Source organism: Pristiophorus japonicus, chromosome 5 (genome assembly GCF_044704955.1).
Source record: "Pristiophorus japonicus isolate sPriJap1 chromosome 5, sPriJap1.hap1, whole genome shotgun sequence".
Lineage (NCBI taxonomy): Eukaryota > Metazoa > Chordata > Chondrichthyes > Pristiophoridae > Pristiophorus > Pristiophorus japonicus.
In genome coordinates this window covers 74604438-74629873 of record NC_091981.1, presented here as the reverse complement: position 1 = coordinate 74629873, position 25436 = coordinate 74604438, and the positions used below count along the sequence as shown (strand labels likewise).

The following is a 25436-nucleotide window of genomic DNA, read 5'->3' as shown; positions in this document are numbered from 1 at the left end:
ACTAGCAAACCTCCCCTGAGGATATTGGTCCCGGCTTTGTTGAGGTGCCACCCGCCCAGTCTGTACGAGTCCCACCTCCACCAGAACTGGCCTCAATGCCCTAGGAATCTGAAGCCCTCCCTCCTGCACCATCTCTCCAACCATGCATTCACCTGCTGTATCTTCCTATTTCTATACTCACTCGCGGTATCGGAAGTAATCCAGAGATTACGATCTTTGAGGTCCTGCTTTTTTATCTTTTTTGTAGCTCCTTAAAATCTGCCTGCAGGACCACATCCCTCTTTCTACCGATATGGACCATGACCTCTGGCTGTTAACTCTCCCCCTTCAGAATGTTCTGCAGCCGCTCAGTGACATTCTTGACCCTGGCACCAGGGAGGCAACATAGCTTCCTGGAATCACGTTTGCGGCCGTTGATCTATGTACATGAATCCCTAAGTCTCTTTGGACCTCCACTGTTTCTATTTAGAAAGTACACTGATCTATCCTTTTTTGTCCAAAGTAGATGACCTCATACTTGCCTACATTGAAAGCAATTTTTTCTTCAAGTATTTATCAAATTCCCTTTTGAAAGCTACTATTGAATCTGCCTCCACCACTCTATCAGGCAATGCATTCCACCCTAATCACTTGTTACGTTAAAATGTTTTTCCTCATGTTGCCTCTGATTCTTTGGCCAATCACCTTAAATCTTTGCCCTCTGGTTATGGACCGTTCAGCCACTGGAAACAGTTTTTATTTACTCCAGCTAAACCCTTCATGATTTTAAACACTTCTATCAAATCTCCTCTTCTCCTTCTCTGCTCTGAGGAGAACAACCCCAGCTTCTCCAGTCTATCCATATAACTGAAAACCCTCATTCCTGGAACCATTCTAGTCAATCTCTTCTTTACCCTCTCTTCAAAGCCTTCACATCACTTTTAATGTGTGATGCCCAGAATTGGACACAATACTCCTCCAGACACCTCGCCTCCCCGTGCTGCTAAATTGAAGGTGCTTACCTCAAATTTGGTATGTCTTCCCTGCTATCTGTGCTTCCAGTATTTTAGAAAAGATAAGAGATATAAAGAGCACATAAGTAAAGAAACATATAACAATAATCAAATCACTGATTTGCTCCCAAAACACAGTAAAAATCACCAAAAACCAGGTTATAAAAATGTACTTTGACTTACTCAGTTACTGCAAATCAGCATGCCTGTTAGTAATACACTATGTATAAAATGGCATAACATTCATTGATATAAAATAGCATATTCTAGGACTTTCTGAGGAAGAAATGGAACATTGTACTTTGTTCTTGGTGTTAAATCCCACTTGACAGGACGAATTTCGGATCTTCTGAACCAGATCTCCCACAAAAATGCGTTGGCTGTCAGATTAGTAGCCATAAACTTCCAGGTGTGCAGGGCACCTGCCCAATATAGGCATCCTGCATATGCAACTAAGGATCCTATTGATGGTTGCAAGACCCCGATTGAAATTGGTTAAAAAAGGGTGGAGCTTCACCTCGCATTTGGTCTTGAGTGGCCGAATCAGTGGTCCTTATAGGAGCACTAAAAGCGACCCACACATTGTAAGTAAAAGTGTGAATATTTTCATTTCTGTGGAGCCAGAGGGGGCAGGAGTGCCCACTCCTGCTCCCAGCCCTCTCCGCTTCGCCTCCCACTTTCCCAGGACCGATCTGTACAAGACAATCTGTACATATTTCTAGACCAATATGTCGAGGAACCAACTAGAGGACTGGCCATCCAGACTGGGTGATGTGTAATGAGAAAGGACTAATTAGCAATCTAGTTGTGCAAGGCCCCTTGGGGAAGAGTGACCATAATATGGTAGAATTCTTTATTAAGAGGAAGAATGACACAGTTAATTCAGAGACTAGGGTCCTGAACTTAAGGAAAGGTAACTTCGATGGTATGAGACGTGGATTGGCTGGAATAGACTGGCAAGTCATACTTAAAGGGTTGTCGGTGGATAGGCAAATGCAAACATTTAAAGATCACATGGATGAACTTCAACAATTGGACATTCCTGTCTGGAGTAAAAATAAAACGGGGAAGGTGGCTCAATTGTGGCTAACAAGGGAAATTAAGGATAGTGTTAAATCCAAGGAAGAAAAATATAAATTGGCCAGAAAAAGCAGCAAACCTGAGGACTGGGAGAAATTTATAATACAGCAGAGGAGGACAAAGGGTTTAATTAGGAGGGGGAAAATAGAGTATGAGAGGAAACTTTCTGGGAACATAAAAACTGACTGCAAAAGCTTCTATAGATATGTGAAGAGAAAAAGATTAGTGAGACAAACATAGGTCCCTTGCAGTCAGATTCAGGTGAATTTATAATGGGGAACAAAGAAATGGCGGATCAGTTAAACAAATACTTTGTTTCTGTTTTCACGAAGGAAGACACAAATAACATTCCGGAAATACTAGAGGACCGAAGTTCCAGTGAGAAGGAGGAACTGAAGGAAATCCTTATTAGGCGGGAAATTGTGTTCGGGAAATTGATGGGATTGAAGGCCGATAAATCCCCGGGGCCTGATAGTGTGCTTAAGGAAGTAGCCCTAGAAATAGTGGATGCATTGGTGGTCATTTTCCAACAGTCTATCGACTCTGGATCGGTTCCTATGGACTGGAGGGTAGCTAATGTAACACCACTTTTTAAGAAAGGAGGGAGAGAGAAAACGGGTATTTATAGACCGGTTAGCCTGACATCAGTAGTGGGGAAAATGTTGGAATCAATTATTAAAGATGAAATAGCAGCACATTTGGAAAACAGTGATGGGATTGGTCCAAGTCAGTATGGATTTATGAAAGGGAAATCCTTGACAAATCTTCTAGAATTTTTTGAGGATGTAACCGGTAGAGTGGACAAGGGAGAACCAGTGGATGTGGTGTATTTGGACTTTCAAAAGGCTTTTGACAAGGTCCCACACAAGAGATTGGTGTGCAAAATTAAAGCACATGGTATTGGGGGTAATGAATGACATGGATAGAGAACTGGTTGGCAGACAAGAAGCAGAGAGTCGGGATACACTGGTCTTTTACAGAATAGCAGACTGTGACTAGTGGGGTGCCGCAGGGCTGAGTGCTAGGACCCCAGCTATTTACAATATACATTAATGATTTGGATGAGGGAATTGAGTGTAATATCTCCAAGTTTGCAGGTGACAGTGAGCTGGGTGGCGGTGTGAGTTGTGAGGAGGATGCTAAAAGGCTGCAGGGTGACTTGGACAGGTTAGGTGAGTGGGCAAACGCTTGGCAGATGCAGTATAATGTGGATAAATGTGAGATTATCCACTTTGGTGGCAAAAACACGAAGGCAGAATATTATCTGAATGGCGGAAGATTAGAAAAAGGGGAGGTACAACGAGGCCTGGGTGTTATTATACATCAGTCATTGAAAGTTGGCATGCAGGTACAGCAGGCGGTGAAGGCGGCAAATGGTATGTTGGCCTTCATAGCTAGGGGATTTGAGTATAGGAGCAGGGAGATCTTACTGCAGTTGTACAGGGCCTTGGTGAGGCCCCACCTGGAATATTATGTTCAGTTTTAGTCTCCTAATCTGAGGAAGGATGTTCTTGCTATTGAGGGAGTGCAGCGAAGGTTCACCAGACTGATTCCCGAGATGGCAGGACTGACATATGAGGAGAGACTGGATTGACTGGGCTTGTATTCACTGGAGTTTAGAAAGATGAGAGGGGATCTCATAGAAACATATAAAATTCTGACGGGACTGGACAGGTTAGATACAGGAAGAATGTTGGGGAAGTCCAGAACCGGGGGACATAGTCGAAGGATAAGGGGTAAGCCATTTAGGACTGAGATGAAGAGAAACTTCTTCACTCAGAGAGTTGTTACCCTGTGGAATTCCCTGCCGCAGAGAGTTGTTGATGCCAGTTCATTGGATATATTCAAGAGGGAGTTAGATATGGCCCTTACGGCTAAAGGGATCAAGGGGTATGGAGAGAAAGCAGGAAAGGGGTACTGAGGGAATGATCAGCCATGATCTTATTGAATGGTGGTGCAGGCTCGAAGAGCCGAATGGCCTACTCCTGCATTTTTCTATGTTTCTATGTATCCTGCAGCCCATCTCGTTTGTCACTAAGAGTGATCGTACATTATGCAATAAGTTGTGCACTATTATCTTGTGTGTGAAATCTTTTGAAGGTGTGAATGTGTTAACAATGTCAGTTGTAAGCTGTAGTTTTAATGCGTTCCCTACTGGAGTATGGGCAGACATGATCAGCAACACAAGAGGTGCAAGGGGTTGTGTGAAGACTTGGATTGGGCCTGTGGTAATTGTGGAGCTGGTTGACAGACAGCACGTTGTGGCATGCAGGTCCAGGCAATGTACCTCATACTTGGCATTGTTGCTTAGCAGCTGCCTTCAGGTATGCCATCTTCTTCCACATCTTTTCCCAGGTATTGTCCACAGTGATGTCCACCACCTCCCAATCGACATGTTATATGTTTTCTCACACACCTCAGACAGCAACACTCTCATTTCACCAACTATTAAAAAGAGAGATTGTGTGCTGTGCCACTCCACTGCTTGCCCACAGATTCTGTTCCATGTCTGCATTTATTTTGCCAGCTATATTTTGCCAGCTACGATTTTCCCCAACACAGCCTTTGGGCAGGCTAAAATAAGAAGTCGATTACTATTTTTCCAGATGTGCAGCCAGTCACCTTTAAATAGCTGTATCACTTTCTATTTCAGCTGTATCCTTTTAATGGCGACTGATGCATGCAATTTCCCAACTCCATTTGGTGAGCTCCCAGTTTCAGGCCCAATAATAGGCTGAGAGCTCGATCCATGAATAAATAATGAGGTGGACTCCAAAAAATTCTGGGAGTTGAGCCAGTGAGATGTCAACAAATGTTGCTCTCCAGTCCCGTCACTTTGGGAATGGGATTTGCCTTCTGGTAGTATCTGGATCCAGTAACAAAGAGCTGCTGTGGGCTGAAGGATGGAGCCTGGATAGAAATTGGTAATAATACTAATCTACCACTCACTTATCCACTTTATACGGCAGTAGAGATTTGAGCAGTGATAGATTATTTTACCTTCCTGGACACCTGGTGTAGTCATTATTATAATATAATGTTCTACTCTTGGTAAATATCACCAACACTTGCTGCACAGGCAAATCAAAATTATCCGAGTGAGAAATCTGCTACTATTGCCTTGGACAAAATACCAGCTCAGATATGTTTGAATGAAATGTATCATGTACAGTATATGATTATTCAATGCATTTATGGGGAATGCTAGGCAAATACATGAGGGAGAAAGGACAGTGCTATCCAGCAGGTTATGCCAATAGGGTTTGATGAAGTAGGGTAGGAGGCGGCTCATGTGGAGCATAAACATGGCATGGACCTATTGGGCCAAATGATCTGTTTCTATGCTGCTAATTCTATGTCATTCCAATGTTATTGTTCACTAATGCAGGTTTTCTGTGTGTATTCCAGATTCAGACTTAAGTATGCGGACGTTGAGCACACCTAGCCCTGTACTGATCAGTCCTCCAAGTGCACAATCTTTTCAAAATGGCCGAGCATCCTCCACTTCATCTTCTTCTGTCACAGGGGAGACCATTGCCATGATCCATTCTCAGCCTCCGTTCCTCATACCCCAGTGTGCTATCAGGCCAGCATCGAGGCTGCAGAAAGAACAGGCTCCCATTGACAGGCTACCAGATCAAACCTTGATCCAGATGTTTTCACACCTCCCTACCAACCAGCTGTGCCGATGCGCACGGGTCTGCCGGCGCTGGTACAACCTGTGCTGGGACCCACGGCTGTGGAGGACTATTCGTCTGACAGGTGAAACAATGAATGTGGACAGAGCTCTGCGGGTGCTCACTCGAAGGTTGCGTCAGGACACACCTAATGTATGCCTCATGTTGGAAACGGTCATCGTTCAAAGCTGCAGGCGGCTTACAGACAGGGGCCTCTACACCATTGCTCAGTGCTGTCCAGAGCTACGGCAACTAGAAGTGCCAGGCTGTTACAATATCTCTAATGAAGCTCTCTACGATGTTGTTTCCCGTTGTCCCAACCTGGAGTATCTGGATGTTTCAGGTAACTGTACAGTAAACACAGGAAAACAAACTATCATTGGCAATAGTCCAAGTATCTGAATATTGGGCTCTTAGCTATCAGGCAGAGATTCAAATGTCTGTCAGTTAGGTGAATATCATCCGTCTTTTGGTTCAACGGAGCACGTGGCAACAACGAGGCATTTCATCTTGTGGTGGGGGACAGAGAGTGGTTGGATAAACATATGTTGATGACTAAATTACTCTCAAAAATTAGATGGGGAGCAAGGAGGGTTCGGCGGTGTGGGGGTTTGATGGCTAGCTCAGAAAATCACCTCATCGTTTAAAAAGAATGTTGCAACAAAGTGGTCATAGATTGACAAATACAGAAAAAATATGGAGTATAGAATTCTTGAGACGTTTCTCATGGTGTGCCAGGTCCCAGACAGACGACTATCTGATGAACTTGAGCACTCCTGGGATCTCCTGGAGGTTCCCCTGAGTCCTTTTGCAGATGCTCTGGGGTCTGTAGATCTCAGCTTGATCTTTACATGTTTATCAGTGTCAAATTTCTTTGGAACCTGCTGAGTGGGACTTCTATTTACTGGCTCTATGCATCCCGGATCCCATTGGAATCATTAGGCCCAGCACATACTCTTTCATATAATGCACAAGCACATACTCTTACATTGGCACAACTTTGGTGTCCATCTGGCCCAAATGAATTCCCTGGCTTTTTTCCAATTGGCCAATTTCCTCATTGCGATCAATTGCTGTGGAGAAACTCTTGACTTCAGCAAAACAGCAGGCTTTGATGCCCTTAGCAGTACTGGTGTCCCTTGTTTACAGCATTTCCAAGGGCAGAAAAGTAGGGATGACATTTGTATGTGGTCACCCACAACTTGTTTGTCGATTGCAACAAAAAAAGTTGCAGGGACCAAGCAGATTCGGATTCCACTTCAATTTTTGCCTCTCTCTCCTCACCACCCTCCTCCCCAGCTAGGCTAAGCCCCCCACCACAAAAGTCAGTATATAACCTCGGGATACCATGAGCTAGGGAGAAATCTGGAAAGTACACACCCTCGAATTATATATAAGGACAAGTACTTTAGGTTAATTCCAATATTGGTACTATTTAGGGAGGCATGCTGCTGCATGAGAGCTTTTCAGTTCCCCCTACTCCTCATGCAACTGAAAATAGGCTGCACTGAGATCATTGTTTCATATTCATCGTGTTGGCTGCCAAGGATAGGTAACAGTGCAACAGATGCATAAACTGGAGCAGCACCAACATTGACAATCTGGTTTTTGTACAAATGGTGACTGCAGCACGTCAATGTGTATTCTTCTGATTACAAACCAATTAAAGGTGTCTTAAAGAGAACTTTCCAAACAATAGTGCCTGTTCAGTATTACAAAAAATACTAGATCATTTTGCAAGATGTGAACACCCCACGAGAGTTACAGGTTCTTGGTTTTATTTTGCAGTTGGGAGAATTAAGAATAATTTTCTTTAACAAATGAATAAATAATATTTGTAGCAAGAAGATAAAAATGAAAAATCTGTGGGCTATTATTGGTAATGTTCAGCACCATTGGACAAGAGCATAGAGGATCAGTTGTGTGTGTTGAGATGAGAGGCTTTAGTTACATAGGGCCCAAGTTTCCACATGATTCGCGCCTGATTTTTAGGAGCAACTGGTGGAGAACGGACTATCTTAGAAATCGCAATTCTCCACATTTTTTTTCTGCAGTTCTAGTCAGGTAGAACAGTTCCACTTTGGAACAGAATTTTTTCTTCAAAAGGGGGCGTGTCCGGCCACTGACGCCTGATTTGAAAGTTTCCACAGTGAAAACGTACTCCAAACTAACTTAGAATGGAGCAAGTGAAGATTTTTGTAGAACTGAAAAAACCTGTTCTACACATTAAAAAATCAGGCGCAGGTTACAAATTAGGCGTCCAGAACGAGGTGGGGGGGGGGGGGGGGGGGAAGTCATTAAATTCTGCAATAAATCCTTATTTATACTTCTACAAATATTATACAAATAAATCCAACCTGAATAAACAAGCAAATTATAAGCAAAGAAAAGATTAAATAAACCATCTTCCTACCTGTGTGAAAGTGCTTCAGTCAGGGAGAATTCTGCAGCAAGCCTCAGAAAATGAGGCAGCCGTTCCCGAACGCAGGGCGGGGGGAGGTGGGGGGGAGGAAGCAGTTCCAGACGGCGGGAGGGAGGGAGGGAGGAAGGGAAGGAGACAGAAGGCTGCAGGAAGCCTCAGAAATTGAGGAGCCATTTCCCAACGGCAAAAAGGGGGATGTCGTCAGGAAACGGCTGCCTCAACTTTCCGAGGCTTCCTGCACCTTCTTAGTGCTGATGTGCTGATGGCAATGTGCTTTTATTAAAAAATGTTCAAAAACTAAACAGCTACAAAGAACTACAAAAATGGCCGAGTGCCAATGTTCCCTTCACACTGCGCGTGCGCGAACGCTCCAACGCGCACGCGCAGCGTTGCCAGTAGGAATAAAACTAATTTAAATAGTACCCGCCCCCTCCCACTTGCAAAATCGGCGCGAGTGTAGGCTCCGCCCCCCTGGCTGCCGCGCCAAACAGACAAGGAGCTGCAGGGCGCTCCAGAATCGCGCGTTTTTTTTCCGGCGACGTTTTAGGCACGAAAATCGGGCGCCCAGCTCGGAGGGGCGCCCGTTTTTGATCGTGTGGAAACTTGGGCCCAATGAGAGGCTAGAGAAATTGGGGTTCGTTTCTGCAAAACAGAAGGTTGGGAGGAGATCTGATAGATATTCAAAATTTGATAATGTAAATGGGCAAAAACCATTTCCACTGGGCGGTACCTGGAGACAGAGGGCTAGAACCTCCACTTTTGAGCTTATCGCCCAAAATGGGCGTTATTTCCGGCATGGGCGGTAAAAAAGGGTTTTCAGATCGCCGGCTTCTCGCCCATTCTCAAAACACCTAGTGTACATTTTTGAAAATGGGCGTTACCGTGAGCGATATCAAATGGGCGGTAGCGTTAAATTTTTCTAACCTTCTGCCATGAAGCGTGGCCGGCCTTAGCAACGGCAAGGCAACACTCGATTCGCACGATTCAGGAAGTCAAGGGTCACCAGAGAGAGAGGGAGCTCAGAGGGACTGAAGGCGTGGCTGGGTGTGGTTGGTGTGGCTGCTTTGGGAGGAAGCAAGTAGGCAAACAAAAAGTAGCTGTTAACAGCCACTTATTTGACCGAATTTGGTCTATAATGGAGGGAGAGGAGGAGGCATCACAGCACGCTGTGGAGACTGACACTGGAGAGAGCAGTGAGGTGGGAGAGGAGCACATTGGAGGCCGCAAAAAAGCCAGGAGATTCTTGGACGAGGCAAATGCCTCCCTCCTGCAGGAGGTCGAGTCACGCTGGGGTGATTTGACACAGGGAAGCCCACTCTAACGGTCTACCAGAGAATATGGACCGAGATAGCAGAGGTGGTCTCGTCGGCGACCAATGAGGTGCATGAGGGCAACCAATACCGCAAATGATGTAACGACCTTGTGGGATCCGCAAGAGTAAGTATTACATTGATTTACATGTACTTATTGTTGCGTATGCAATAACTCAATAGGCTTAGTACCGTGAACTCAATTAGGTGCGACCTGACTACAATTTATTAGCTCTCAAAGTAAGGATTAAACATGGAGACTTTCTTTATATACAAGGGCTGCACGTGTGTGTCTGTGGCCCAATGACCTCGGACGGTCGCTCCCCCTGGTGGCAGGTAAACCCAGGCATTCCCCCCCGCCCCCCCCAAGATCTTGGTATCAGTCCTATTTACAAATTGAGATGGTCCGGGGCTTTCTGCTTGCTAGTTGATTGTCTCAGTTCAATTCCAGATCTGGGTGAGCTCTCCGAGTCATTCATGACTTGAGGCTGGGTAGCCGATCTAATGGGCCATTTCGACAGTGTCCATGTCGGGGATTGAAGGTCTAGGTTCATTGACAACAGCAGGGTCTTCCGATGGCTGAATATGAATCGGTTGGTCATTTATGGTGTCTTCTTCAAGCTGTTCCAGTTCGTCTGTATGCCGCAATTTTGTCTGATCAACGTGCCTCCTGCATGTTTGCCCTTTAGTGAGCCTGACAATAAGCACCCTGTTACCCTCCTTAGCCGTAACAGTGCCAGTGACCCACTTGGGGCCTTGACCATAATTTAGCACATACACAGGATCATTAATAGAGATGTTGCGTGACACGGCAGTGTGATCATGATACCACTGCTGTTGTTGACGTCTATTTTCGACGTGATCGTTAAGATCAGGGTGGACAAGCAAGAGCCTGGTCTTAAGACCTCTCTTCATCAACAGTTCAGCAGGGGGGACCCCGGTAAGCATGTGGGGTCTCGTCCTGTAACTAAGCAGTATGCGTGACAAACAAGTCTGCAAAGAACCGTGAGTTACGTGTTTCAGGCTCTGCTTGATGGTTTGGACGGCCCACTCCGCTTGACCATTGGACGCGAGTTTGAATGGTGCTGATCGTACATGCTTGATACCATTGAGGCTCATAAACTCTTGAAACTCCAAACTCATGAAGCACGATCCGTTGTCGCTCACAACGATGTCGGGCAGACCATGAGTGGCGAACATGGCACGAAGGCTCTCAATGGTGGCTGTGGATGTGCTGGATGACATGATTACACATTCTATCCATTTGGAATACGCATCCACCACCACCAAAAACATTTTGCCCAGGAAAGGACCCACATAGTCGATGTGGATCCTCGACCATGGTTGGATGGCCACGACCACAGACTTAGCGGAGATTCCACTGGTGCATTGCTTCACTGCATGCAAGTATTGCACTGATGCACACATGACTCCAAATCAGAGTCAATGCTGGCCACCAAACGTGAGACCTGGCAATGGCCTTCATCATCACAATACCGGGATGGGTACTGTGTAAATCCCGTACAAATTTCTCCCTGCCTTTCTTGGGCATAACAACATGATTACCCCACAGCAAACAATCAGATTGAATGGATAGTTCGTCTTTGCAACGGTTGTAAGGTTTGGTCTCATTACACACTTCCCTGGGAATGGCCGACCAATCACCACTAAGGGTACAATGTTTTACAACCGATAAGATCGGATCCTGGCTGGTGCAGGTGCTAACTTGTTGAGCAGTGACAGGCTCAAAGGCATCCATGACCAACAGTAGGTCTGTGGGTTGTGGCGTTTCCACCTCCGGCATGGGCAACGGTAAACGGCTCAATGCATCGGCACAATTCTCGGTGCCAGGTCCATGGTGAATGACATAATCATAGGCAGATAATGTCAGCGCCCACCTCTGGATGCGGGACGACGCGTTGGTATTGATACCCCTATACTCTGAAAACAAAGATAGGAGTGGCTTGTGATCGGTTTCAAGCTCGAAACGGAGTCCAAACAGATACAGGTGCATCTTTTTAACCCCATAAACACAGGCTAAAGCTTCTTTCTCTACCATGCCATAGGCTCTTTCCACTTTAGACATGCTTCTCCACGCGTATGCAATGGGTTGTAGTTTGCCCGACTCATTGGATTGTTGGAGCACGCAACCAACCCCATGTGATGAAGTGTCACAGGCCAATACTAAATGCTTGCACGGGTCATAATGTACCAGCAATTTGTTGGAACAAAGCAGATTTCGATCCTTCGTGAAGGCCCTGTCTTGAGATACACCCCAAACCCAGTTGTCGCCTTTGCAGCATGTGCAGTGGCTCTAATAAAGTGCTCAATTTAGGTAAGAAATTACCGAAGTAGTTGAGAAGACCAAGGAACGAACGCAGCTCCGTCACATTCTAGCATCTGGATGCATTTTTAATGGCCTCTGTTTTTGAGTCCTGATGCCGTCTGCAACAATCTACTTTCCCAGGAATTTGACTTCCAGTGCCATAAAGACGCATTTTGAACATTTCAGCCTGAGCCCCACTTTGTCCAGATGACGTAGAACCTCTTCCAGGTTGTGCAGGTGTTCACGACCTGTGAGCAGAATGTCGTCTTGGGACACCACAGTTCTAGGGACGGACTTCAGTAAACTCTCCAAGTTTCTCTGAAATATGGCGGCAGCCGAGCGAATTCCCGAAATGACACTTGTAAATGAACAGCCCTTTATGCGTATTGATGCACGTAAGTTTCTTCGACGATTCGAAAAGCTCCTGTGTCATATAGGCTGACGTCAGATCCAATTTGGTGAACGACTTTCCCCTGGCTAGCGTTGCAAACAGGTCATCAGCCTTTGGTAACGGGTACTGATCCTGTTTCGAAACTTGGTTGATCGGAACCTTGTAGTCTCCACAAATCCTGACAGTGCCATCACTCTTCAGCACAGGAACAATGGGACTAGCCCATTCATTAAATTCAACCGGTGAAATGACCCCTTCACGTTAGAATCTGTCCAGTTCGATTTCAACCTTCTCCCTCATCATGCACGGGACCGCCCGGGCTTTGTGGTGGATGGGTCTTACATCTGAGTCCAGGTGTATCTGCACCTTGGCTCCAGTGACGTTACCGATGCCCGGTTCAAACAGTGAGGGAAATTTGCTCAGTACTTGAGCACACGAAGCGTCATCCACCGATGACAAAGCTTTAATATCGTTCCATTTCCACTTTATTTTTTCGAGCCAACTCCTGCCGAACAGCGTTGGACCATTGCCTGGATTGATCCACAGCGATAGATCATCAACCGCCCCGTCGTATGACACCTTGACTGCTGCACTGCCAATCACTAGTATGAGCTCTTTGGTGTAGGTACACAATTTTACATTTACTGGACTCAGTTTGAGTTTCACGGCCTTGGTGTCCCACAGCTTTTCGAAAGTTCTTTGGCTCATAATTGACTGACTCGCACCCGTGTCTAATTCCATAGATACCGGCACGCCGTTCAATTTTACTTCAATCATTATCGGTTGGCTCTTTGTCAGGAACGAATGTACACTTCCTCCTCGAGTATCTCAGGTTGCATTGTCGGATCCGCTTGCTGAGCTGCGGACACATCTGCTGAAGGAGCCCCATTTTCACACAGCTTCTACAAATATACTGTCTGAAATGGCACTGATGAGGCCGATGATTGCCCCCACAATGCCAGCAGGGTGAAATCGGATTCGTGTCCAATGGTGGACTTTGAGCAGCTACAGGTTTCGCAAACACAGTTGGGTAGGCCCTGCCAGGTGCAGCTCTGCCAACCGACGATACAATCTGGTACACAGTACTTGCCGTGGAGTTCCGACTCTGCGAGGATATCTGCTTTGTACTATCGACCGTGGTCAGGCAAGCCTGGGCGATCGTGATGGCCCTGCTCAGATCCAGCGTCTCTGCAGCCAGCAGCTTCCACAGGATCACCTCGTGGTTTATGCCTATTACAAAGACGCCGCACAGCATGTCTTCCAACGCGGTTCCAAACTTACACGGCCCAGCGAGACGTCTCAGGTCGGCAACAAATTCTGCCATGTCCTGGCCCTCAGAACGAACATGCTTGTTAAAGCGATATCTCGAGATAATGATGCCTTCTTTAGGTTTGCGATGGTCCCGAATCAGAGCACACAATTCCTCATAGTTCTTTTCCATTGGACATGCCGGTGAGAGCAGATTCTTTATGAGGCCATAGATTTTTGGACCACAGACCGTGAGGAAAATTGCCCTGCGCCTAACTGCATCAGCGTCTTCATCCATCTTGTTGGCCATGAAGTACTGATCGAGGCGATCTGTAAAATCCTCCCAGTCTTCTCCCTCCACGAATCGCTCCAGGATTCCAATGGTGCTCATTTTTTTTTGTGCGTGAAAGTTTGTATTGTGCCTCATCACCAAATGTTGCATATGCAATAACTCAACCGGCTTAGTACCGTGAACTCAATCAGGTGCGAGCTGACTCTACTTTATTAGCTCTCAAAGTGAGGATTAAACATGGAGGCTTTCTTTATATACAAGGGCTGCACGTGTGTGTCTGTGGCCCAATTACCTCCGACAGTCACTCCCCCTGCTGCCACATAAACCCAGGCATACATACATTACACTTATGTATTTATATAATTTGATTTGTAACAGTCATGAGCAGATGTGAGGTCTTGCACTTTTACCGGGAATGTTTTACTCAAAGCCTGCAGTCACGGTGTACGTCTTTAGGTAAAGAATGATAATAATCATAATAATCATGATTACATCTGTCGGTTATGTGTTGTATCAGTCTCTGTGACAGTACCTAGCAATGATCTCACGCAATGATCTCATGCCACGCCGTCCTGCCACCTTTTACAGAAGAAGCTCTCGATGATGAGGTCCATGCAGAGGTGAACGGGTGGGGGGGTCCACCAGTCCCCAGAGACATCACTGACATGGAGGAGCAGGTGCTCACACTCGTGGGGAAGCACGGACGCATCTGCAGACCCTGAAGTATTGCCACGTGAGTAAAGATTACACCATTTCGTGATGTAAAGTCAGTAGATGCCACACCAACTCATATCCGACCAATCATATATTTCTAAACATGGCCTAATGAAAACTATTGCAATCCACAATGTGTTGATTGTCATGAAATATGATGTCTGCGATGATTTTGAGAGCGGTGGTGCTTTTGTCGTGCATATGCCGTACTCACCTTGTCACCCTAGCACCCCCTTCTCCTCTAACAACCTCATTTGTGTCTTGCAGCTCAGCCAGCAGCGCGGCCCCAGGCAAGGCCACAAAGGCCACAGAGGCCCGAAGGAGTTGGCGGACGATCCTACCACATCTGGTGCTGAGGAGCTCCGTAAATCCGCTGGGTCTGTTCTCCATGGATGAGAGCGCGGACTTCGAAGAACCTGCATCGCCACGCTCCAGAACCCATTCCACCCCAAGGCCATCTATTGGTCCTCCGATCATTCCCGCCTCCACTCTGGAGGTGCCGGCCCCAAGCACCTCTCCACAGGGCACCCCATTTGTCCCCAGGACGGCGCCGACCCCGCGGAGGCCTCGTGGACACAGCAGGTCTGTTCCACAAGCGCGACATGACAGCGCAGGGATGGTTCAGTTGTCCAGGAGGACTGTAGACATTGGTGACCAGCTCATCGAAGCTTTGGGGGGCATATCCTGACACCTGGCCATCATGTCCGAGTACATTCCATGCATGGCAGATACGATAGCCAGGAACACTGCTGCCACAGCCCTCCCAGTGGTCCCAGAGCCTGGCACTCCACCCCTAGGTTCCGCATCATCACTGTGAATGACAGATGCGAGCAAGGACCAAGATCCTGCTTTTGTTTCAGAGAATGCTGCCCCCCGCTCCCGTACCCGTCCAACCAACGCATCTGCCTTCATCCCCCGCAATGAGTCACCGCCTGAGGAGCTCCTCGGCCAGGCACCGTGGAGTGAGGAGGGGAAAGGTTAGAGGTGGGGAGAAGAAAGAGAGGGGGAAGGAATGTGAGGTGCATGTGTGCAGGTGATGGCTGTGTTATATCTCCATCTGGGTGTATGCAATTTGTTGCAATGTATGGGGGCTGGGGACCATTCTCCTGCTTTGCCTTTGTATCTGTGTTGCTGGACATGTTGACCATGTGATTTATGTCAATGGTGGAAAAAGTGTTGCTTATGATTTCAGATCAATGTTGGTATTAAACTTTTGTTATTGGATATAACCTTGTTGCGCATTGTCTCAGATAGCTGAACCGTTACACACTGGTGATTCCGTACGGTGAAAGAGTTAAATACAACTTAACATCAATCAACGTAAATTTTAATGGACACCAAGATGATAGGCACCATTGATGTCTGAGCTGCACACACATACAGCAGTGTGTCAGCGTTGTCACTCACATCAGCGCTCTTTCAGGCAAATCTTTCCAAAATCAGCTCTTCACGTAAGAGTGAGATTTAACAAATGCCAGCCACACCACTGGCGTTCACTTTTGTGGGCGGTTTTTTGAGTGGGCGATATTCTGTGCGCTATGTGTGTGAGGTGGTGAAATTGACAGTGGGCGATCTCCATGGCCGCTAGTTGGGGTAAATATGCTCTTTACGACAAAAAACAGTCACTGGACATTATTATTGAATCTCGGAGTTAATTCCGTGAGGAAAGTAACGCTGGGCAATAATATGGGTATTCAAATCGCCCATTCTGCTGATTCCGCCCCCCGCAAAAAAATGGGTGGGCGGTAATATTTTTTATCGGCATTAAGCTCATTGTGAAAATAACGCTCAGCAACAAGACTCCTAAAAAAAGCCCATCAGTTTCCATTTTGTGCTAAAATGGGCCATATCTGGGCATTATACATCATTTCAGCGGTTAAATGGGCATTAAGTGAGCGTTAAGCAGGCAAAAAATGTGGAGGTTCTAGCTCTTAGAATTTTATTTGTTCTCAGGTGAGTAAGCAGTAAGGAATGTTTTTTTTAAACAAAGGCAGTCTACCTAATTTTAATTCAGGCTGTCAATCAACAAATAAATAAAAAAAGACTAGAGATGTCTCGGCAAGCTTTGTGTCAGGACTGAAGTATGTGAAGTTTGTGGACAGCGAGACTGCCAAAGATTGCCACAGCTGCAAGAAATGTCTCTGCCTTAAGTCACTCCAGCTCAGTCATTGAGTTGGAATGAGAGTTAGTGACACTCCAAAACATAAGAAACTGGGGGGAATTTCTGGATAGTTTTTTTTCCAGAACACAGTCACACACCAGAGGAAAGCACATGTTCAGGAGAGGGTGGGTGTGACTGTCAGGGAGCCGAGTAGCGGGGACTTAGGAGAGGTTGCGAAGGAGGTCCCACAGACACTGGTCCTATCGAACAGGTATGATACACTCGCTACCTATGAGAACTAAGAGAAAGACTGTGGGGAGGTGTCGAAATCTCGACCTCCGAAAAGAATGACTCCGACACTTACAGCTCCGGTAGAAGTTTCTTTAATTTACTTGCTAGCAAGGGGTAGATTACACTCAGTCAAGGGCTAAGTGAACACCTCCGCAATGGTTCAGTTTAACAAGATATTTATACAGTAAAACCCAAATTATGGCCTCTCCCTGTGTATTGCTCTGCCTCACAGTCAGTGAATACAGATAAAGAGTTAATTACTATATCCTGGTCCTGACATGGTATCCAGATATTTCCTTTTGTCAGGGTTATCAGTTGGCCAGCCGGCCATTACTCCATGAGTCATAGGTAATGGGCTATCACCTGTCTTGTATTGTGTCAGGAAAGTTCAATTTCCTGGTCAGTTTATCTGTTTGCATAAAATGGATGAGGTCTTTGCAAGAGATAATGGCTAGAAGATAAGGGTGGGGTGACATGGAACTTCTGTAGTGTAGACAATAGTAAAGCACCATGGCGGGGTACTTGTCTCAGCATGACTTGTCTCCTAGCTGTCTGATGGCCATCAGCAATCTCAAACCAGGTTTAGCTGTTTATGCAAGCTGACTGCTAAAATGCAGAAAGTTCTGGAAGGGCCAGGACTCCATTTTGATATATATATATTGCAAAGGGCACACAAATACCGTATGGTATCAGCTTGGATAAAAATACATTTCCACATTCCCCCATTTTGTCCTTCACAAGGACAACTTAATCTATTCTGATCTTGTACAGTCTCTCTATTTCCATTTCCACACAAGAGCCTTCAGCAGTTGTTGCTACCATAACTCTAGCCGTGGTCTCGGTAGGTAACATAGTTTCTCCCACCCTGGCACAGCAACACTTAATGATGACAAATAATAGATACAGGGCGAAGACTATCAGCAGGAATATGATCAAACCCTGTACCACAGATTTCCCTAGGGATCCCAACCATCCTGCTGCCCAACCCCACAAGGTGATACCGTCCTGGCCAACTGTCTGTTTATACTCTATTACCTTTTTCCTGATGTATTCAGCTAGACTGCCGATTTCTTCTGATTTATCTGGGATATACGTACAGCATTCTTCACCTATTAATGCGCATGTCCCTCCCTCCTTGGCTAGGAGATAATCTAAGGCCATACGATTTTGGAGAGCCAATGTTCGAATAGCTACCATTTCGTCATTTATCCCTTCAAAGGCTTGGGAAGTTGCGTTGGCTACTGATTCCACTAAGTTAGCCAGTTCCCGTAACTGCCATTCGGTCGATGCTATTCCATAGGGTGGCACCATTACCTTGAATATTCCGTTTAGCCACGTCAAATCCCGTTTAAATCTGTGACTTCCATTAGAGTCTTTACTGATCTGATAAGGGGTACCACATATCCTAAGTAACAGGACCCTGTCCAGTTGGCTGGTAACCATGGGTAGGCTTTATGGCCACAAAAAAAGTAGGTGCAATTATAGGACGTCAGCTCCTGGTCCTTTCGCACTATCCCTACTCGAGTGGTCTCACCTTCCCACCCTTCACCTGGGGCTTTGTTATGGACCGTTGTCCAGCCAACGGTTGCTATCTTTCTCTCAGTGGGATTAGTTGTGGCTTGCCATTTAGTCATTTGGGAACACTTGCTGCGTCCCATTTCTGGTCCTTTAGTCCCATTACTCACAAGGCATATTATACCTTCGGGATTTTCTATTCTGGGAGTAATGCTTAGGAAGTAAGGCTGATAGTTATTATCATAATTGGGCTGGTACCATCCCTGGAAGGTTGTAAGTTTATACCCTGCCGACCTCCATTCTGTTTGCTCCTTCGTTTCTGGCCCCTTAGTTAGGTTGGTCCTATTTTGCACTGTCAACCATTCTACCATTTCTGATTCGTTAAAGGGGACAGATCTCAGGGGAATACCCCCTTCGGAGTGGACAGGTACATGGGAACATATCCAACAACTCGACAAGTTTCTTTCTTGAGCATACCTATGACTCAGTGCCATAAATACGTTTACGTGTAATTCCCTTCGGTGGCGGGTCTGTACCCCTGGTGTAATCAATAATGAGAAGTAAAACCCTGTCAAGCCCAGCACCATCAGTCCCCATAGTCCATACAGTTCCTTATTCAGTCTTCCTTTTTCTGTTCCTCTGATTCCTTCGTCCCTTCCTCCTGGTCGGGTGCCCGTTTGCAATGGGATGCGTGGATCCATGTTGGTCTTTCCTTTACCTTGATTGCAGTATTGGTCGCTAGCAAGACCTGGTATGGTCCTTCGAAACTTGGCTGTAGACTGCTTTTTCTTTTAAAAAATCTTGATGTAAACGAATTCCCCGGGCTACATGTTATGACACTTCCCTTCCGCTGGCTTGACTTGGGCTTCCTTTACCTGTGAATGAAAGCTGGAAATACATTTGGTTAGTGCAATACAATAATTCAACATATTTTCCTCCATTTTGTGGATGTCCATCTGTTTTGCAGTAAATGGTGCTGTAAAAGGTAGTCGTTGGGGATGTCCCATAACTATCTCATGCGGTGACAGGCCTGTTGTTCTGTTGGTTGTAGATCGCATTACCATCAAAGCTAAGGGCAGCAGTTCTGTCCATTTCAGTCCAGTGTCATTGCATAGTTTTGCCAGCTTATTTTTAAGCATTCCATTATATCTTTCAACAAGTCCAGCTGATTGTGGATGATAACTGCAATGAAAACGTTGATTAATCTGCAAAGCTTTACACATTTCTCTTATAACAGTTCCCGTGAAATGTGACCCATTATCACTAGAAAGCTTAGCAAGAATTCCGAAGCACGGTACGATTTCTTTTAACAAACATTTAGCAACAGTAGTGGCATCGGCCTTTTTACATGGAAAGGCTTCAATCCATCTCGAAAACACATCTACAATAACTAATACATACTTAAATCCCATACACATAGGTAATTCAATAAAATCCATTTGTAAATGTACAAAAGGCCCGACTGGATTTGGGTGGGAGGCAGATTCTACTTTTTCCGTCTTACCCGGATTCATTGTCTGACAGGTAACACAATTTTCACAGATTTGTTTTGCAATTGCCGAAATACCTGGTGCATACCAAGTTGCCAAAATATAATCTGCCAATCCCCCTTTGCCCGCATGTGTGAATGTATGAACACATCGGGCAATCCATGGAAGTAAGGATCTAGGGGCCACCACGCGGCCGTCATGGTGAACCCATATTCCTTCTAGATTTTTATAACATTGATCCTTCGTCCAGGTCACCACCTCCTCCGTACTGGCCTGTGTCTGAAAGGCCAGCACGTCATTAATAGTGGGTGGCGGGTCTGAGCAATTATTTTTCCTTAGTGGGAACAATGACACCTGCATCCCCCCTTTCGACAGAGCTGCTGACTTAGCTGCATTATCAGCTCTGGCATTCCCAAGTGCCACCTCATTCGACTGGGCTGTATGTGCTTGGCATTTGATAATGGCAAGTTTCAAGGGGCATTGAATGGCTCGCAGGAGATTTTCCACTTGTTCTGCATTTTTGATAGGGGTTCCTGAAGAAGTCAGGTACCCGCGAATCTTCCAAATTTGTCCATAGTCATGTGATACCCCAAAAGCATACCTGGAGTCAGTGTAGATATTAACTGTGTGTCCTTCAGCCAGAATACAGGCTCGAGTTAACGCAAACAATTCGGCTTGTTGGGCTGAAAAGGAGTCTGGAAGAGAGGCTGTTTCGACAACATTAAACTGAGTTACAATTGCATAAGCCGCTCTAGGTTGGCCCCTATCATTTCGTAGGGCTGATCCGTCAACATAGTACATTAGATCAGGGTTACACATTGGTACATCTGTTAAATTGATACGTGGTTTAGTCACTAATTCGGTTACCATTTCACATAAATGGGGTTCGCCGTCGTCTTCCGTGGGGAGTAGAGTGGCTGGATTTAAGGTAGTGCATCTTTTGATGATAAGGTTCGGATTTGATAACAGTTCGACCTCATATTTAGTGGTTCTTGCGGAGGTTAGGTGTTGGGTGGCACATTTAGTAAGTAAAATCTCAACAGAGTGGGGGATATACAAAATGGTCTGATGATTTAGAGTTATTGTCTGAGCCTGTAGCATAGCATAATAAGCTGCTGCCAACGAAGGAAGACATCCTGGTAGTCCGCGTGCCACTGGGTCTAGTTGGGTACTGAAATATGCTACCGTCGCTGCCTGTCCCCATGTAACTGAGTCAAAACAGATTGTGCAAAACCCGACTTGTGATGCACAAATAAGTTGAATAGCTTAGTGTAATCTGGTAATCCCAAGGCTGGTGCTGAAGTAAGGGGCTGCTTAAGACTCTGGAAAGCATTCCGGGATACTTCATTCCAAATCCTTCTTTAAGCATTGTGAGAACATAGTAGATTCATTCACAGCTCGTAGGTCATTGACAAACCTCCATTTGTCACTATTGGGCTTCTGTACCGGAAGAATCGGTGTGTTACACGGACTTCTCATTTATGCTTATAGTGATTCCCAGATCACAGAATGTAAAGTACTTGTTTTCTAATCTTATTAAAAGGCTTCCAAACCCAAGATTTTTCCAATACACCCAAAATGTTGATCAAGGAGATCACCTGAAATATCTCAAAATCCCAATTCAACTATTGTACTGCCACTCTTTATCTAAAAAAACAAATCCTCTGACTGAGCTCGAAGCTTTTGTACCAAGATTTTACACCAAGGACAATGAGAGTGTACTCCCCCAGCCTGCACCTCGAGAGACCCACAAAGGCTTTTTAAAAAAAAAGGTCATTACAATTTTTAACCACCAGGACCATGTCTCAACAAACCTATCCTTTGTGCATTTCCTAGCTCCGTAACTTCTCATCCGAATAAATCCACACCTGCGCTTCTAACTTAAAATGTCTTAAACTTCCCACATACAGGACAACACTATGAAGGGTTAAAAAACTTCACTTTGTTTGAAAAAGTGGGTGGAGCTAAAACAAACAGGCAGCTCCACAACCTTTCCAAACAGGCTTCCAGACACAAGGAAAAAACACAGAAGCACTCTCATTCAAAGACAAGACATTCACAAGTCTCTCTCCATTCAATAAAGCTTTTTTTTTTAATCCATAAGTCACTATCAGCTTCTCTTTTTTTTACATTTGATTTACTTCCTCTGTTAATTTTACATGGGCTTGAAGAATCGGAACCCAGGCCTTTTCTATTACTTTCCTTTTTTTTTCTTCTACCTGGATCTCTGTTTATAAGACACTCCTCTCGACATGTTGTTCTCTCTAAATTAAATGAACCATCGGGTGGAAATGGCCTGTTTTCACCCTTAGTCCACTTTACCGTTTTTGTTTCTTTGGTCAATTGAAGACTGACCACAATTCTGGAGCATGACATAGGCTGGTGTGCCTTTTGTGGTGTTTTAACTTGCTCCGGCACCCATTCTGGATGATTAAGATTTTCCACAGTTTCTGATCTCACAATCCTTTCAGTCAATGAGTTCTCTACGCCCACTTCTCCTGGCCGTTACGTGGCCTGAAAAGGCTCTTAATTCGTGCTCAGTCTGGGTGTGTGAGATATGTTGGCACAAACCAACCGTAGTTGATCAATCAGTTACTGTTTCTTTTCTTAATCAATCCTTGTTTTTTTCCCGAATCACAATTTTCCCGAGTGACTCTTCCCGTTTCTCTAATGGCAATGACTCACAAAGATATTGCACACAACAGTATAACAAGGACAACAAACAATATTCTCAGTCTGCGTTGTACGCCACTACAGACCGAGTCCTTAACTTATCCTAATAAAACTTATGGTTCCATACCCAAACTCTTATAACATAAGAACCTTTGATCGATTGCGTTCTTTTTTTTTCCTGTACTCTTATCACATAAGAACCCCTTCCGAATTAAAAACAATAAAAATCTTATCACAAAAGAACCTGGAACCCTTTTCGATCGACTAGCGCTCCCTTACCTACTGAAACCTTCCCCGGGCTGTCTCGAGATTTTTCCAGAACCTGTTCTCTTCTGCTGGCGAGCTGAGAAAGAAATGGTTATAAAAAAAATACCTTTAACTTTTAAATGCCGAGTCTTGTAGATGCAGTACCTCCGCTGTGGACAACAGATTACATCTGCGATTCAACAGTGAAGAAACCTCTTGTGAGCAAAAGGCTCACCTTGTTTGGCCACTGAAGCCTTTCACTGGAGAGGCACTATGCCTGTATCCGTTTTACTCACAGGACAGAGAGTATGCATCTCGGTGGAACCTCCAAGTTATAACTGTCGAAATCTCGACCTCCGAAAAGAATGACTCCGACACTTACAGCTCTGGTAGAAGTTTCTTTAATTTACTTGCTAGCAAGGGGCAGGTTACACTCAGTCAAGGGCTAAGTGAACACCTCCGAAATGGTTCAGTTTAACAAGATATTTATACAGTAAAACCCAAGTTATGGCCTCTCCCTGTGTATTGCTCTGCCTCACAGTCAGTGAATACAGATAAAGAGTTAATTACTATATCCTGGTCCTGACATGGTATCCAGATATTTCCTTTTGTCAGGGTTATCAGTTGGCCAGCCGGCCATTACTCCATGAGTCATAGGTAATGGGCTATCACCTGTCTTGTATTGTGTCAGGATTGTTCAATTTCCTGGTCAGTTTATCTGTTTGCATCAAATGGATGAGGTCTCTGCAAGAGATAATGGCTAGAAGATAAGGGTGGGGTGACATGGAACTCCTGTAGTGTAGACAATAGGAAAGCACCATGGGGGGGTACTTGTCTCAGCATGACTTGTCTCCTAGCTGTCTGATGGCCATCAGCCATCTAACAGCAGGTTTAGCTGTTTATGCAAGCTGACTGTTAAAATGCAGAAAGTTCTGGAAGGGCCAGGACTCCATTTTGATATATATATATTGCAAAGGGCACACAAATACCGTATGGTATCAGCTTGGATAAAAATACATTTCCACAGAGGACAGCCACAATGCAGACCAAGGCACCGTGGCTCAGAAGGCTGTATATTGCGCGGGGGGGGGGGGCATGGAGGAGAGGGCAGGTGGGGAAAGAGCAGACTAGAAATGTGATAGTGAATAGGTGTACTTATTAGAGATAACATACTGGCAGTTGAAAAAAGTGATGCAGTCATCAGCAAGAAAGAAATAGAATCCATATGGATAGAGACAAAAGATAATCCAGGATCAATCAAGAGGGGTAGTCTACAGACAACCTAATAGTGGAAGAAAAAATATGCAAACAAATTAGGGAAATTAGTAAAAACAGAATAATCATAGGGGTTTCAACTATCCCCAAATGAATTGGCCACAAATTGGCCAGTAAAGGGGATAAGGGAATGGAGTTCCTACATTCATTGTATACAGGACTCCTTTCTAACCGAGTATAGAAGAAACATAGAAACATAGAAAATAGGTGCAGGATTAGGCCATTCGGCCCTTCGAGCCTGCACCACCATTCAAATGATCATGGCTGATCATGCAACTTAAGTAGCCCATTCCTGCTTTCTCCTCATACCCCTTGATCCCTTTAGCCACATCTAACTCCCTTTTGAATATATCTTACGAACTGCCCTCAACAACTTTCTGTAGTAGAGAATTCCATTGGTTCACAATTCTCTGAGTGAAGAAATTTCTCCGTATCTCAGTGCTAAATTGCTTACCCCTTATGTGACCACTGGTTCTGGACTTCCCCAACATTGGGAACATTCTTCCTGCATCTAACCTGTCCAATCCCGTCAGAATGTTATATGTTTCCATGAGATCCCCTCTCATTCTTTTAAATTCCAGTGAGTATAAGCCTAGTCGATCCAGTCTTTCTTCATATGTCAGTCCTGCCATCCCAGAAATCAGTCTGGTGAACCTTCGCTACACTCCCTCAATAGCAAGAATGTTCTTCCTCAGATTAGGAGACCAAAACTGTACACAATATTCAAGGTGTGGCCTCACCAAGGCCCTGTACAACTGCAGTAAGGCCTCCCTGCTCCAATACTCAAATCCTCTCGCTATGAAGGCCAACATGCCATTTGCCTTCTTCACCGCCTGCTATACCTGCATTCCAACTTTCAATGACAGATGTACCATGACACCCAGGTATCATTGCACCTCCCCTTTTCCTAATCGGTCACCATTCAGATAATATTCTGTCTTCCTATTTTTGCCACCAAAGTGGATAACCTCACATTTATCTACATTATACTGCATCAGCCATGTATTTGCCCACTCACCTAATCTGTCCAAACAAGTCACCCTGCAGCCTCTTAGCATCCTTCTCACAGCTCACACTGCCACTCAGCTTAGTGTCATCTGCAAACTTGGAGATATTACATTCAATTCCTTCGTCTAAATCATTAATGTATATTGTAAATAGCTGGGGTCCCAGTATTGAACCTTGCGGTACCCCACTAGTCACTGCCTGCCATTCTGAAAAGGACCCATTTATTCCTACTCTTTGCTTCCTGTCTGCCAATCAATTCTCTACCCACGTCAATACATTCCCCTCAATACCATGTGCTTTAATTTTTCACACTAATCTCTTGTGTGGGACCTTGTCAATAGCTTTTTGAAAGTCCAAATACACCACATCCACTGGTTCTCCCTTG

At 45.2% G+C, this 25436-nt stretch overlaps 1 protein-coding gene across 7 annotated transcripts in view; it reads left to right on the top strand.

Annotated features, from left to right (window-relative positions):
• The window catches only part of fbxl7 (F-box and leucine-rich repeat protein 7), a 772156-nt gene that overhangs the window by 717782 nt on the left and 28938 nt on the right, over positions 1-25436 (top strand). For all 7 annotated transcript variants that reach the window (XM_070879884.1, XM_070879887.1, XM_070879883.1 and 4 more), the window contains one exon: positions 5481-6092. In XM_070879884.1, coding sequence (XP_070735985.1) covers positions 5481-6092 — 612 coding nt within the window. The remainder of the gene's footprint in view (positions 1-5480; positions 6093-25436) is intronic.